The sequence below is a fragment of the Candida oxycetoniae genome (genome assembly GCF_023343755.2).
Source record: "Candida oxycetoniae strain CBS 10844 chromosome Unknown scaffold53, whole genome shotgun sequence".
Lineage (NCBI taxonomy): Eukaryota > Fungi > Ascomycota > Pichiomycetes > Serinales > Debaryomycetaceae > Lodderomyces > Lodderomyces oxycetoniae.
This window is the reverse complement of record NW_026055428.1, coordinates 38471-54155: the sequence shown is the minus strand read 5'-3', so window position 1 is coordinate 54155 and position 15685 is coordinate 38471. Positions and strand designations below refer to the sequence as shown.

Genomic DNA, 15685 nt, shown 5'->3' with positions numbered 1-15685 from the left:
AGTAGCTGGTATGTTTTTAACCATTATCTCGTCAAAACTAATGTCGTACATGTTCTGAGTGCGAGTCAATGTTCTATACCATCCTCGTCTTTTTTTCTCACAGTAGTTAATTTTTTTTTTTTTTCTTTTTGCACCCAAAAAGAAAGAAAAAAAAATTGTCGTAGGGCTATGAGTTGTTGCAGCACCAAGAAATGGCTGGCTAGGATCATTATTGTCACTCAAAAAGGAAAAAGTTGATCCGTACGTAAATTGGTGTAATTAAACTTGTGTGTATATAAAAACATCGAGATATCAACTTCATTTCTATCATTCTTTATTTTTTTTTTACTGAATATCGAATATCCACAATTTTCATTTGAATGTCACTTCAAATTAACATTATTCTTGTAGGTTTTTTCCTTACCTTTTTCGTTCAAAGTGCCAACCTAGGAGGCTTGGATGGAAGCGCAAGGGATAATGCCGATAGTGATGAGGCTGACAAGCTTACAAGTGGTGGTGACAACAGTTCCACTGCTCAGCTTGTGCAGTTCTCGACTGATGGAGCATCCGCTATACAAGATCAGGTCTCTTTGACGACAGCACCAACTCTCCTGGAGACGCTGTCTACTTCTGTACCCACGATTCTCAGCTCTACTGGGATTACTACAGAGAGTCTGCAGCAAATAACCAATACAGAGATTAAAAATTTGCAACTGGTTTCATTTAATCAATGGGGGTTCACTGGTTCTCAATCAGTATGGCAAGCACCAGAAACTGTTACAACAATTACTTCACAAGGATCTATAACCACCACCAACGCAGGCACCCACTCAAGTCTGCTTTCAACTGTATCTCTGCTGCAATCGCTGAATAGTACCTCGAATGGAAGAAAATTGACTGTTTTCGCCGAAAAGAAAAACCTGTCATGGAAAAATATTGTCCTTGTGTTTGTCTTGGGTATCGGTTTAATAAACTTGATATAGCTAAATAAAGAGATTGAGATTGATATAGCTCTATAGATATTTATATATACAAAGAGATTGATATCCACACAAATATATTCAAACACCATGAGTCTATAACTCTCCACATCTACTAGATTAACTGGCATAAAAGCCTATTCTCTTTTGTAGATACATTTTCTAACAAGATGGTAAACTTCCACGGCGCAAATCTTTATTATTTGTCCTTTTTGTTTTTCTTTCTTTTTTCTTTTTTTCTATTGTAGTTTATAGCATGAGGGTTGATAACTTTTATAGAAAAGGGAATTGTTTAATTAAAGGAGGAGGGGGGCATTGCTCATAGCACTAACTATCAGCTTCCCCCACTATTACTAGAGAAAAAAATGTTGGCATGCTCCTTATACTCATTGGTTTTGCTTGCTGCGTGTTGCGTATTTGCTATACCACCGAAAGAAGGCAGTGATAATGATGCTGAAAAACAATATATGGTAACAAATCTTCCTGGATTACATGAGAATATCGACGATGATTTCAAGCCAATAATGTTTTCGGGCCAGTTAGAACTATTCCCTGAAAACAACACAAACTACTTCTTTTGGAAGTTTTCCGATCCAAATATGCCAAAAGATTCAATATACAGCAACAGAACAATATTCTGGTTAAATGGTGGTCCTGGGTGCTCGTCCATGGACGGCGCACTATTAGAAACGGGGCCATTCAGGATTGACAAGAGTCAGAAAGTTATCATGAATAACGGTTCATGGCACAAGGTTGGTGATATCATCTACGTGGACCAGCCAGTGGGAACCGGGTTCAGCTATGGAGAACAAGACAAACTACTACATGATTTAGACGAAATGGCATTTTATTTCTTGAAATTTATGCAAGAATATTACAAATTGTACCCACAAGATGTGGGAAATGACATCTATTTTGCCGGCGAGTCGTATGCTGGACAATATATTCCATACATTGCAGATGCCATAATTAAAAGAAATGCTCGTTTATCAACAGAGGAAACTAGATACAATTTGAAGGGGCTACTCATTGGCAATGGCTGGGTATCACCCAACGAGCAAAGTTTAGCATATCTACCATTTTTCATTAACAAAAACTTGATAAACAAGGATAACCCTCAATGGATGCAGTTGTTGAAGTCACACGAAAACTGTCAAAAAATTGTGGATAAAATAGACAGTCATTTTAATGATGACACATTGAACCCACTAGAAGTAGATTCATCACAATGTGAAAGTATCTTGACTGATTTATTGAGGGTAACGATGGACAGGAACGCTGCGCACACAAAGGAGAGTTGTATAAACATGTATGATTACACCTTGAGAGATTCATACCCTTCATGCGGGATGAACTGGCCTTCTGAGTTGCCAGACGTTACATCCTTTTTACGAAATGAGGATGTCAAACACGACTTGAATTTGAAAAAGATGAAAACTTGGCACGAGTGTAGTAGCCGAGTTGGTACTAATTTCAACGCTCGAAAATCACGGCCATCTGTTCATTTACTTCCGGATCTTTTAGAGCACATTCCTATTATCTTATTCAACGGAGCCAATGACATAATTTGCAATGAAGAAGGTGTTTTACGATACATAAACAAATTGGAGTGGAATGGACACAAGGGTTTTGAAAATAGCGACGCACAAATTGATTGGATTCATGAAGATAAGAATGTGGGATACATATTACATGAAAGAAACTTGACATTCATTAATATATATAATTCGAGCCACATGGTCCCATACGATTTGCCGGATGTATCAAGAGCGTTAATGGATATAATAACAGGCAATTACGATAGAAGACAAGACGAGGGGGGAAAACCTAGCTTTATCACTTACCCGATCGGCGTAAAGATTAAAGGCGTTACTGAAGAAACGACACCGCAATTGAATTCAACAAATTCATCATCATCTAATTCTTCATCAAAGGCAGAAAAAGAAGAAGAAGAAGAACCATCGATTAATAAATTCATACGGCTTGTGCAATTAGCTGTTATTTTAATAGTCATATGGGGCGTTTATATACTATACGCTTCTTACAAAGCTAGACCCTCTCCTGTTCTGAAAAAGGCTAGTAGAAGCGGGACTCGGAAGAAAAACGTGCAATGGGCGGATCAAGTGAGCAGTATCCAAGGCGAAGAGAATTTTTCATCTCCTTCTTCTTCTTCTTCTTCACCACCACCACCACCACTTCCTCCTGCTCCTCCTTCTTCTAAAAAGGGATTTATAGCCAAAACATTGGACAAGCTAAGAAGTAAGGACTCTCGAGGCACCTACTCAAGAGCTCAAGGGGAAGATTATATTGATGATATTGAATTGGGTGATAGTATTCCTGAAGGGACCCTCGATGACTTTATTATAGATAGCGATGACGAAAGAGAGGAACACCAACTGGGAAGTGATAATGTGCATGGCAAGCATAAAGAAACGGGAAGTACATAAGTAAAGTAGGGTATAGATATAAGTATATACTTTTTTTTTTACGAGCAGAGTGAGATAGTGGAGCACACTAATACACTAGATGATAGTAGTAGTAGTAGTAACAGCACCAGTAAGTAGTTATATTAACAGTGCTACCAATGGTTTTTTCGTTTCTCAAACATTTGAAGGAACAAAAAAAAAATGGTTACACCTACGAATACACATAATAGTTTTTAATACTCTCTCGTGGACTGAGAAACTAATAGAGAACTTAAAATGATCAGATCTATACAAAGGTTAGCACCGCATGCTCCGATAGTCAAAGTTGGCAGCTCATCTAGTGAACTTCATTTTGCAGAACCACCCAAATATACGCTTGCACAATTACGAAGTTTTCCAAGGTTGGAACCAAAATCATTTATTCCTCTTCCGACAAACTTTTTCCATACAGAAATTCCAACAAGACGTGATATATTATGGAGTGCTACCGTTTTCGAGGCTGATCGTGCTCGAGTGGGTTCAAATTATGTTACAAAGAAGTCGGATGCACCATTTTCGAATAGGAAAGTACGTCCTCAAAAGGGTTCTGGTAGAGCACGTTTGGGTGATGCTAATTCGCCGCATATGTTTAATGATGTTAAAGCTCACGCGATAAAGGGACCGCACGACTGGTCTACCGAGATACCGAAAAAAGTATATGCTAGAGCTATACAAGTTGCATTAACTACCAGATACAGGGATGGACATATGTTCGTTATTGAGGATCAATGTGATTTCAAACAGGATAACCTTGAAATCACACAAAGTTTTGTATCTGCTCATAAGTTCAACAATTTGAGCATGTTGTTTATAGTTGATTCGGACAGAGATAACTTAGCTAAGAGTATGCAGACGTTTTTTCTCAGTCCAGGCAGGTTGCGGCTAATTCATCCTTTTGAAAGACGAAAGGCTAAATCCCTTGTCAAGGGTAAGGTGATAAAAAAGGAAGATGTTGAAGCTGGAGATATCCTTGTAGCCAATCGTGTATTTGTTGAAAAGTCCGCGTTGGAATGGCTTATTGCTAAATATGCAATATGATATATGATATATATAACTTCAAGCACAATTTGTATATAACTTCAAGCTACAATTTGTATATAACTTCAAGCTACAATCTGTATATTACATATGACAAGAGCTACTCACTTAGTTACTCACTCCACTCCACATTGCAAATGCAATGTGAGATGCGTGTGAGAGAGAGAGAGAGAGAGAGAGAGAGAGAGTGTGTGTGTGTGTGTGTTGTTCTATCACGTGACGGGTTAGGGTATAGACCTCTCATCTTATAGTATTGGTAGGTGCACTATTAGTACATAGAAGAAAAAAACAACAACATTTAATGCGACAAAGTAAGCATCAAAATGAGATCGATATAGAGAAAGAAAAAAATGTATGTATGTATGTGTGTGTGAGAAGAGAAGGAAAAAAAAAAAACCATACTGTTATTGTACGTAGTGAAAAATTGCCTAAAATCTTTACCTTCTTTTGATATAGAGACAATTAACTAATAGTACAACAGACCCCAACATGCCATTAGTTGTCCAAGAACAAGGTTCATTCCAACACATTTTACGGTATGTGAGCTACTCATAGTTGAAGCAAGCAAGAACACGTGGTTTGGTTATTTTTTATTTGAATCGGGGGGAGGGGAGTTGGAGTGAAAATTTTTTTGAAAAAGTGTGTGAACGAAAGAGAAGCGACACTATCGAGCGAAGCGAGATAGTGGAGCAACCATTTGTGTCTAAGGACGCAATCAAACCCGTGTGCAAATGCAAACCCATTTGTTAGAGATTTAGGGGATACTGAAAGTCAGAAATTGACAAAGCGACACTATCGATACTATTGAGCAAAGCGAGATAGTGTTGTAACAAGCTACTAAGTGCTGTAACAAACTACTAAGGATTGCTCCACTATCAAGCCACGGGATAGTATATACATGCATGTGAAGGATATCAAACTCTAAACGTGAATCGAGCTTCATTCATTTACCAAATCTAGTACTAACATATTTTTTATTTTAGTTTGTTGAACACCAACATCGATGGTAGAATCAAGATTATGTACGCCTTGACCAAAATTAGAGGTGTCGGAAGAAGATACTCTAACTTGGTTTGTAAGAGTGCCGATGTTGATTTAAACAAGAGAGCAGGTGAATTATCCCAAGATGAATTGGAGAGAATTGTTAACATTATGCAAAACCCAATTAAACACAATATCCCAGCTTGGTTCTTGAACAGACAAAAGGATCAATTTGACGGTAAGGATTACCATGTCTTGGCTAACAACTTGGAATCCAAATTGAGAGATGACTTGGAAAGATTGAAGAAGATCAGATCACATAGAGGTATCAGACATTTCTGGGGATTGAAAGTTAGAGGTCAACACACTAAAACTACTTCTCGTGGTCGTTAAGAAAAGAAGGGTATATGCATATGAAGTATACTGTATAGTTCATGTATTTTAATTTGACACATAAAAAAAAAGAGTTTGAAAAAAATACATCCAAAGAAGTTGACTGATTTCTGGAATTTTGAGTGTAGAGATCTTGCCATAGTGTAGTGTAAGGGGTGTTTGTAGAACATTGGGAGAGAAAACATAATAAGGAAAACGAGAATTCTTTTCGTTAGAGCAGATGCATTAATTATTTGTATCAGATTCCTATCATCATCTCCTTATTCCATAATTAGCATCCCGTTATATTCTTGATGTAATAAGAGAATAATCCAAAGGTCCTTTGGCTTGTTGAATCCAGAAAATTTTGCAACAATTTGCAGTGAATTGTTGCGAAATTTATCCAATTACAAAATATACACTTTTATTTGCTCTAACCCAAATATCATTATTACCCATTAATAATCTTTTTATTCTGTTGAATTTCAGTAGCGATACTCCTTTCCCACCGACTAGTTGCTACAACTTGTCAGGCTTATCAGATGACAATATCGAGCAGAGCGAGATAGTGGGGCAGCACATATGGCTTGTTACAACACTGACTAGTGCTCGCTGCTCACAGTACTTGCTACTCACAGTACTTGCTGTGCTCACAGCTCACTTTGCTTTATAGTAGAGCAGAGTGGTGTAGAGTAGTTTAGAGCAGAGTGGTGTAGAGTAGTTTAGAGCAGAGTGGTGTAGAGTAGTTTAGAGCAGAGTGGTGTAGAGTAGTTTAGAGCAGAGTGGTGTAGAGTAGTTTAGAGCAGAGTGGTGTAGAGTAGTTTAGAGCAGAGTGCTGTAGAGTAGTTTAGAGCAGAGTGGTGCAGTGCTCCACTATCTCGCTCTGCTCGATAGTGCATTATATGACTAACTACAAAGCTGAAAGATCAGCAATAATAACGAGCTACTCGTACATTTTTCATTATATGCAAAACATTAGAATACTATATATATATATATATACATGACAAAGTACAGTATATTAGTACTTATTTGTAATATCTCCCAATACTCTTCTCTCGGATTCTACTCTCAATTTCTGTGTGATTTTGTTAGGCATCAATTTAAAAGTCATTGTGCTCGTAGATGAACCATTTAGAGCATGTGGCTGTTTTTTATTAGTTTCTATTAATGTGTGCATTGACTGATTAGACGTGATTGGTTTAGTTTCCAACATAAATTCGTTTGATATTACTAGTGAGGGGTATGTGTCTTGCTGAACTGGAGTTGAGATATGCTTAAATTGTAATGTTGAATGGGAAAAAGATCGTGATAATGGCGCAAGACGTTGTTGCTGTATTAGCAGTTGTGGCTGATGTGGCGTGTCATTGAATGAGATAGATTTGTTGAGTGTAGGTTTAATTGGTGTTGATGACACAAAAGAGCCTATACTTGTCCGTTGCAGCAGCAGCAGCAGCAGCAGCAGCAGCAGTTCTTGTTGCAGTTGCAGTTGCAGCTGCACAGAAACATCTGTAGGAGGCAATTCACAGACTTCCTTTTCATAATTATTCTGTTTTCTCAAAGATTGTCTCTTATTCTGAAACCAAATCTGTACTGCCTTTTCAGTCATACTGACTTTCTTAGCTATCTTGATTCTTTGTAGTTTATTTGGTGTTGATCCTAGTTCAAATTCTTGATTAAGGATACTCAACTCGTATGGAGAAGTTCTTCTTCTTTTCCTTCTAGCCAATGGGGCATTATCAATGGCAGGCTCTTGTGATGGAAACGTAGCAGGAGAATGAGATATAAATGCATACGCCTTATCGTTGTTGACGATGGACGACTTAGATGATACCAATTTTTCCGATAGCGAAGAAATGGAGGTTGTCGACGAGGAGGGAAAACAAGAAGATGTCGAAGATGTCGAAGAAGAAGAAGAAGAAAATGATGATGATGAGGAGGAGGAGTTGTTTTTGCGAAGCTCAAGTAGACTTGTGTCCATGATAGAAGAGGTATCCTCAATACTCGAAAATGATTTCTCATAACCACCAAATTCTGCCTTTTCCGTTGTTGGTGGCGGAGTAAACATGGACAGCAAGGTTGTGCTGTGGTATGGAGGAGGAGGAGGAGGAGGAGGTTGTTGTTGTTGTTGTTGTTTTTGTTTTTGTTTTTGATACAAGGGTAATGTTGGATATACGTGCAGTGTCTTTATGGTGTGAAATGGCTTAGTCGTTGAAGAAGTAATTAGTGAAGGAGCAGATATCGGTGTACTCACGGAGGAACTGATTGGAGATAACTTGGTATAGCAAGATTGTGTTTGAGTTGTTAAAGGGTGATCCCTATAGTGGTCCGAGTGAGCTGAAGATAGAATTGAAGACAACGGAGGTAAGCTAAATTTTGCTTTTGGTATTTCTGGATTGGATGCGAATAAGTGTGGATTTCCAGGAGATGGTAGTGAACATTTTTTAGGTGTCTGGAAATGAAGCATTGTTGGGGAGAAAGAAGGAAGGTGGGTGTGAAAGTTAATAGCAGTGATAGCAGTGATGGATGGTGGTAGCAATGAAGGGTATTCTATGAAAGGAATGAGGAAACAAAAGCGGCGTTATGGTATTACCAAACCGGAATTTTATGAAAGTGGATGTTATTTGGGAAAAGAAAAAGGTTGCAATCAGTGAAAGGAAAATGCAATTAGTTTTATAACTTGATCTAACTTACAGGGGGGGGGAAGTTTAAATTACCTCTCTTTTCTCCGTCCTTATTCCCTTATAATTTTCAGTCACTATTCGGTGTTCTTGCTGCTGCTGCTATATTGTTGTTGTGTTATTGTTGTGCTATTCCTTTCCACATCATTAAACAATTAAATTTATTTTAATGAAATTTCGCGTTGTTTACATTTTCGGTGTTTTAATTAACATAGAAGTAAATAAATACTATATACCTTGCATTAAAAATAGGGCCTTTTTTGATCTGGTAGTTGGATACAATTTTAAATTATTAAAGGTTTTACCCGTTTGAGTAATCTTGTGTACAGTCACAGTTTGCAGGTGCAATTTAGAACACATTTAGTTTAACTAATTACATCTCTCTTTTGGCATAAGTAAGATGCATTAAGCTTATAGGGTCTCACTATAAGAAAAAAAAAGAAAGGAGGAGGAAAAGAAGAGGAGGAGTGCGAGTGTGAGTAAACGCACACACACACTTCTTCCGTGTTGGTTTACTGTCGAATTGTCACACTTTGTATATTGACCCCTCATATACTGCTTAGCTTTTAACTTTTTGTTTCAAGTCTTTTCTGTGTTGGTTTTCATTGGTTGATTATAAGATGCTCTTTACTCTGTCTATTTCGTGTGTTTATTAATATGCAGTACAACTATTTATTTTCTTCATTTGCATTTAAGGAGATAATTGTGAATGGCGACTCCTTACTCCCTCTCCCCTCCCCCTCCCCCCAGGTAGGATCGCCATCATTCAAGACCATGTATATACACATATAACGTAGAGCGCTCTTGGGTAATGACATCAAATCCCGTGTGTGCTCTTGGGTATTGACATCAAACAGCACTATCATCCTGACAGTGTCATTTGAGGTGTGAATACCAAATTCACGCTTCTTGACAAATTTCAATTAACCAATTGAAGTTTCTTCATTTTTAGCAGAGACACGTGTAATATAAAATTTTAATACCCGTTCTACTTTTCGAGATCATATAACGAACATGAGAAGCACTTACTAGCAACTAGTTTATACACAATTAATTCGATCTACTAGAATCGCTAAAAATCGCCCGATAGACTACTTACGCGTAATTCTGTAATATATATATATATATGACTTTTACCTTAATCAAGTAAGTCATTAACCAAGTTTGGAAAAAAGTTTTCAAACAAAAAAAATATTCCAACCGGTTTTGTACAAATTTTTATAGATCTTTTGATTTCTACCATCTTTGTACTGATAGACCGAGAAAATCAAGCCTTTTTTTTTCCAACTCTCATTAGTTTCCCACTTTTGCTCTGAGACCAACTCAAATGGGCTCAGTTTTGAGTTGGTCTCAGAAAGGTTCATCACAAAAACCAAAACCAAAACTGACGATCTTTTGTGATTTACTTTCATATTTTTTTCTCCAATTGACTCGATAGATTAGTTGCAGAGAAAAAGTTGTAGAGGCTGAAATACTCTCAACTGCAAAAAAAAAGAAGACTCGTGCACATGGGGTTTGATTGCATCCAGAAATGCGACACTAGAAAATAATATAAATTATAAGATAAAGATATAGTGCAGAGCGAGATAATGGAGCAACACTTAGTAGCTGCCAACGACACTGTCGTGCAGAGCGAGATAGTGGAGCAAAACATAGTAGTTTGTTACGACGCTATCTCGGTCTCCTCCATAGTGTCATCTCGTATTTGTTTAAAATAAACTTTTATTTAATTCTAGTTTGGTTTATTATCCTCAAATTGGAAAAACTCTTGTTTGGGAACTAAGATAGCTCTATTATTTACAATGACAGCCGACACTATCGAGCAGAGCGAGATAGTGGAGCAATATTCAGTACCTTGTCACTACATACTAGTGGTACCTTGTACTTTGTCACTGCTAACTGCTCCACTAACTCGCTCTGCTCGATAGCGTCGCAGCACTTAGTACTTGCCTGAGGGGGGGCACGTGAGCACGGGTGCTGTGCTGACATTAACAAACTCGTACCATTGGCGCTACCATAATCACTACTTTATCAATTTTCTGGAATAGCTCAGATTATAATTTGCTTTTGCTTAGGAATTAAACTTTTTAAACTTTCGGGAGGTTGCAAAGCTTGGAAGTTGAGGAGTGGAAGAAGAGATGTCGATTGATAAATTGGCAATAACAACCACAACAACAGCGACGAAGGCGAGGGAGAAGACGGTGACAACAGCAGCAGCAACAACGGAAATAAGACACAGATTTACCTATTTCAAAAATATAAGTCTATCGTTATTGACTCTACCGATAATATTACTATTGATAAAAACTTATTACTATAGCAACTTTGCAACCAATTCTAGAGTTTCACCATACATTAATGTTGAAACGCTTGATCTCACAGTTTCACAACAAAATGATCTCAAGCGATTAGGTTTAACTCTAAAGAAACCTGTCCAGATAACCACTATTGAAAAAGGGAAACAAATAATACACGGAAGATTTTTGCATATTACAGATATTCACCCAGATCCGTTTTTTAAGATTGGTTCCTCTTTTGAAGATGCATGTCATTCTTCAAAAGGCACAGCGCAAAAATATGGCGATGCCATATCTGGATGTGATTCACCAATGATATTGATGAACGAAACTATAAAATGGATCGCGGAAAATTTGAAAGACAAGATAGATTTCATAGTATGGACAGGGGACAATATTCGTCATGATAACGATCGGAATTTCCCAAGAACTGAAAAAAGTATATTTGAAATGAATGATAAAGTTAGCCAATTGCTATACGAGACTTTCAAGAAAGATAATACACCTGAATTACAAGTCGATTTGATTCCAAGTTTGGGGAATAATGATGTTTTCCCCCATAACTTATTCAGTATTGGACCGACTTTGCAAACTAGAGAATTGTATCAGATATGGCAAAAATTTATTCCACAACTGCAATTGCATATATTCAATAGAGGCGCCTACTTTTTCAAGGAAGTTATACCGGGACAATTGGTGGTTCTTTCGATAAACACTTTGTACTGGTTTCAGCTGAATCCATTAGTGGACAATTGCGATGAGAGGACAGAGCCAGGCTACAAACTCTTTGAGTGGTTGGGATACGTTTTGAAAGAAATAAGGGCAAGAAAAATGAAGGTGTGGTTCTCGGGACACGTTCCGCCAAATGAAAAAAATTACGATTTAACTTGCTTGAGAAAGTATGTGGTTTGGACATATGAGTATAGGGATGTTATTATAGGGGGTTTGTTTGGGCACATGAACATTGATCATTTTATTCCACTAGATAGCGTCGCTGCCTATAAATCTATCAACAAGTCAAAGAAAAAAAAGAAGAACAACAACAAGAATAAGACAAAAGCTCAAAGCACCCCGGCTCAAGACGATTTGTTTCAAGGGGGAAGAAAAGGTTGTGAAGAAGAAGAAGAAGAAGAAGAAAACGACGATACTAAGGCATTAGGAGAAACTTCACTATTCAAATCATTAGAGTCCAAATTTGATGATGGTTTTTTCAGAATTCAAGGCGGAGTTCCCAAAAACAAAGTCAAGTATATGGAAACATTAAGAGAAGACCTTTATGCGCCAATAAAGGGTAAAAAGAAATCAGGAAGAAATGGAGAAAGATACTCAATATCTTTCGTATCAAGTTCAATAGTACCGACATTTAACCCGGGAATTAGAGTATGGGAATACAACATCACAAACCTTGCCAAAGAACTACCGACTGTGAAATTTGAGCCATGGGATAAATTCCTTTTTGAAGTAGATGCTCTAATCGAAAGACAAAGCAAGTACACCAATAAAGAACAAGAGAGTTACCTTTGGGCCTTTGGAAGGAGTGACAAGACATTTCCTTTGCCGATGCCTAAAGATGCTCCTCTAGGACCGGCTTATGTCCCACAGACATACACTCCTGAGAGGTATGTCAACTATTATGCAGACTTGACGGCCATAAATAAAGGCACAAAGGAATTTGGTTATGAAATAGAGTATACTACAGACGATCAAAATTATAACATGCCCGTACTTACTACAGAAGAATGGCTAAAATTAGCTAGATCATTGGGTCGGCCATTGAAAAAGGTTAAGGGTGAGAATGAGAAGGAAAATGGAAAGAAAAAGAAAAAGAAAAAGAAAAACCCCAATCATCGTGACGATGAGTTAAAAAATTTGGAAAAGTTGTGGACAATCTTTTTAAAAGATGCGTTTGTTAGTTCCGATTACGAACATACAGGTCTTGGTTAAGATCTTGTAGAGTAACAGTGTCATTAAAATTTATATTAATATAGAAAGTGACTTTAACACTGATAAATTGACCACCCCCCCTCTCCCCTTTCATATTTCCTCTTGCTTTCGTCTTTTTTGCAGCCACTAATTACAATACAATGCTACCATATGAACATCCCAAAGGAAGAAAAAAACAGCCGTCACCTTTAAGCACGTGACATAATATAGGACAATTTTTTTTTTCAAATTTTTCACAGATTGTATATGGGCCCCCATCACCACCACCATCAAAAATAAGGGGAAAAAAAAACGATCTATTTGGAGACTTTCCCGCTTCTTCTTCTACGTCGTTGACATACCATTAAATTCCTATCGTCAAAAGTTAACAAGTCGAAATGGGTGGTACTAGAGAAAAAAAAGCTCAATACTTCTCTAAATTGAGAGAGTTGTTAGAAGAATACAAATCAATCTTTATTGTTGGTGTTGATAATGTTTCTTCACAACAAATGCATGAAATCAGAAAGGCCTTGAGAAATGATGCTGTTGTTTTGATGGGTAAAAACACCATGGTTAGAAGAGCCATTAGAGGTTTCCTTGCTGAGTTGCCAGATTATGAAAAATTGTTACCATTTGTTAGAGGTAATGTTGGTTTCATTTTCACCAACTCTGATTTGAAGACTATCAGAGACACCATTACTTCCAATGTTGTTGCTGCACCAGCTAGAGCTGGTGCCGTTGCTCCAGCAGATGTTTGGATTCCAGCAGGTAACACAGGTATGGAGCCAGGTAAGACTTCTTTCTTCCAAGCTTTAGGTGTTCCAACCAAGATTGCCAGAGGTACTATTGAAATTGTTTCAGATGTCAAAGTTGTCGAAAAGGACGGTAAAGTTGGTCCTTCCGAAGCTACTTTGTTGAACATGTTGAACATTTCTCCATTCACCTACGGTATGACTGTTGTTCAAGTTTACGATAATGGTCAAGTCTTCCCAGCATCTATTTTGGATATTACTGATGATGAATTGATCAGCCACTTTGTCAGTGCTATCAACACCATTGCTTCTATTTCATTGGCTGTTGGTTACCCAACCTTGCCATCTGTTGGTCACTCATTGATCAACAATTACAAGAATGTTTTGGCTTTATCTATTGCTACTGACTACACTTTTGAAGGTTCAGAAGCTATCAAAGATAGATTAGCTAACCCAGAAGCTTATGCTGCTGCTGCACCTGCCGCCACCGGTGCTGCTGCTGAGTCTGGTTCTGCCGACGCTGCTGCTGACGCTGCTCCAGAAGAAGAAGCCGAAGAATCAGACGATGACATGGGTTTCGGTTTATTCGATTAGAGACACTGACCGACACTGACCGACACTATCGAACAGAGCAAGATAGTGGAGCACACTGACCAACACACTCGAGCAGAGCTCCGCTCGATGGTTACTTCACTGACTTTGCTTCCCCCCCATTTCTAGATTTTGTATATGGTCTTTCACTTTTTTTTTTTCCTTTTTCCTTTATGAAATGAAATGAATGCATTTTGTATTGTAATTAGTATTTGAGTAAATATTTTGCAAGAGTAACATCATCTATTATCGGAGTAAGTAAGTATGAATTTTGACACATACGACTCAAAAGTGACGTTTTCAGATTCTTCGCCCTGCTCAAGTGTATACCATGAGGTTTGTTGTGTCGGCAATTCAAATACAAGTTTGTCTGAATGTGACTTAAATATGGAATTTTTAAGAATCATTTATGCGATAGATAATAGTCCATATAGAGATTTGAGTCAACTAATAGCTGTTCATTTACAAGTCTCACGAGGTCTTTCGAAACTATGGGAATTTTCGCAGCAAAATGGTGAGTTTCAAGAAAGAGTTGTTGCTTTTATGAGAAATAACAGGTTGAACTATATAATTCAACGAATAGTTTTGGCGGCACTCAAAAAACAGGGGAAACTGTTTAGTGTTGTTGATGAGAAAAAACTGTTGCTTGATGCTATCGATGAAAGAAAACTGTTGCTTGATGCTATCGATAAGAGAAAACTGTTGCTTGATGCTATCGACGAAAGAAAACTGTTTGATGCTATAGATAGGGTTGATGCCTTGGAGCTTATTTCAAGGGTAACTGAACAAATCTACAAGATCAATGCTTGGTGCAATGAAGCAATCAATGTCGATTTGACAATGGATTTGTTGGAAATTGCAACTAGGAGGAGAAATAATGCTGTCACTATAAATCTGGCGGTGGTGGATAATACTTCAGATATAAGATTCAACCAAATTGTCACCACAATATTAACCTATGCACCGCCTCGAGTTGCTATATTCGAGTTTCTTCAACTGAGCATTGACTCGTGCGAGGACCAAAGTGTGATTCACTACACAATTTACGACATTGGCGTACTTTTTGGCAATTTGTATTCAAATCGCTCGTTGTTGGGGCTGCGAGAAATACAAGTTTTGAAATTTGCGGCACTGGCAATTCTTTTGGCAATAGTTGAAAAAAACTACCATGAAATCAACTTGGAAGCATACAAAGTTATCAAACATCGATATTCGGCTATATTCTGCTCCCCATACTCGAACAACAACGACAACAACAATTTGAATAGTGGACCAGCTGTGGAGCAAAACTCGGATCTTTTCCACTATGATCTTGTTCCAATCGAAACCCCGGCTTTAGGTCACTCGACACCAAGACAAGTTCCCGAGTCTTACACTGAAGATATTAGTCAGTGGGTCAGGCACCAACTTCTTAATGAAAACTCAGAAGATGAGAGACCAACAGAAATAGAAGAAGGGCAGCAGCATATGTTCGAGACTACAAAACCAAAAAGGAGAGGTTTCAGCAGAATTTTTAAAAGGAAACAAGATACATCGAATTTGAAAAGAAAATCCAAATGGAATTTCTTTAAAAGATATTATTTACAAGAACCTGCATTTAGTTGAAATATTGCTACTTATTTCTAA

General features: G+C 37.7%; 8 protein-coding genes across 8 annotated transcripts; 7 read left to right on the top strand and 1 right to left on the bottom strand. All coding sequences in view use genetic code 12, as the record gives it.

The window, feature by feature from the left end:
* Positions 1 to 40: 40 nt before the first annotated feature.
* On the top strand, positions 41 to 962 carry KGF56_002418 (uncharacterized protein; the record flags this gene model as incomplete). Its single annotated transcript, XM_049323645.1, has 2 exons — positions 41 to 51; positions 419 to 962. The coding sequence occupies 2 exons, from the start codon at positions 41 to 43 to the stop codon at positions 960 to 962; spliced, it is 555 nt and encodes a 184-aa protein (XP_049180533.1).
* Positions 963 to 1324: 362 nt separating this feature from the next.
* On the top strand, positions 1325 to 3406 carry KGF56_002417 (serine-type carboxypeptidase; the record flags this gene model as incomplete). Its single annotated transcript, XM_049323644.1, has 1 exon — positions 1325 to 3406. The coding sequence occupies one exon, from the start codon at positions 1325 to 1327 to the stop codon at positions 3404 to 3406; it is 2082 nt and encodes a 693-aa protein (XP_049180532.1).
* A 255-nt stretch (positions 3407 to 3661) lies between these two features.
* On the top strand, positions 3662 to 4462 carry YML6 (mitochondrial 54S ribosomal protein uL4m; the record flags this gene model as incomplete). Its single annotated transcript, XM_049323643.1, has 1 exon — positions 3662 to 4462. The coding sequence occupies one exon, from the start codon at positions 3662 to 3664 to the stop codon at positions 4460 to 4462; it is 801 nt and encodes a 266-aa protein (XP_049180531.1).
* A 489-nt stretch (positions 4463 to 4951) lies between these two features.
* Positions 4952 to 5836, top strand: RPS18 (40S ribosomal protein uS13; the record flags this gene model as incomplete). Its single annotated transcript, XM_049323642.1, has 2 exons — positions 4952 to 4998; positions 5446 to 5836. The coding sequence occupies 2 exons, from the start codon at positions 4952 to 4954 to the stop codon at positions 5834 to 5836; spliced, it is 438 nt and encodes a 145-aa protein (XP_049180530.1).
* Positions 5837 to 6836: 1000 nt separating this feature from the next.
* On the bottom strand, positions 6837 to 8282 carry YOX1 (Yox1p; the record flags this gene model as incomplete). Its single annotated transcript, XM_049323641.1, has 1 exon — positions 6837 to 8282. The coding sequence occupies one exon, from the start codon at positions 8280 to 8282 to the stop codon at positions 6837 to 6839; it is 1446 nt and encodes a 481-aa protein (XP_049180529.1).
* Positions 8283 to 10634: 2352 nt separating this feature from the next.
* On the top strand, positions 10635 to 12737 carry PHM5 (endopolyphosphatase; the record flags this gene model as incomplete). Its single annotated transcript, XM_049323639.1, has 2 exons — positions 10635 to 11692; positions 11783 to 12737. The coding sequence occupies 2 exons, from the start codon at positions 10635 to 10637 to the stop codon at positions 12735 to 12737; spliced, it is 2013 nt and encodes a 670-aa protein (XP_049180528.1).
* Positions 12738 to 13114: 377 nt separating this feature from the next.
* On the top strand, positions 13115 to 14062 carry RPP0 (60S ribosomal protein uL10; the record flags this gene model as incomplete). The annotated part of the gene is made up of 1 exon (XM_049323638.1): positions 13115 to 14062. The coding sequence occupies one exon, from the start codon at positions 13115 to 13117 to the stop codon at positions 14060 to 14062; it is 948 nt and encodes a 315-aa protein (XP_049180527.1).
* A 261-nt stretch (positions 14063 to 14323) lies between these two features.
* KGF56_002411 (uncharacterized protein) lies at positions 14324 to 15664 on the top strand (the record flags this gene model as incomplete). Its single annotated transcript, XM_049323637.1, has 1 exon — positions 14324 to 15664. One exon carries the CDS (start codon positions 14324 to 14326, stop codon positions 15662 to 15664), a length of 1341 nt encoding a protein of 446 aa, XP_049180526.1.
* Between the last annotated feature and the right edge of the window lie 21 nt (positions 15665 to 15685).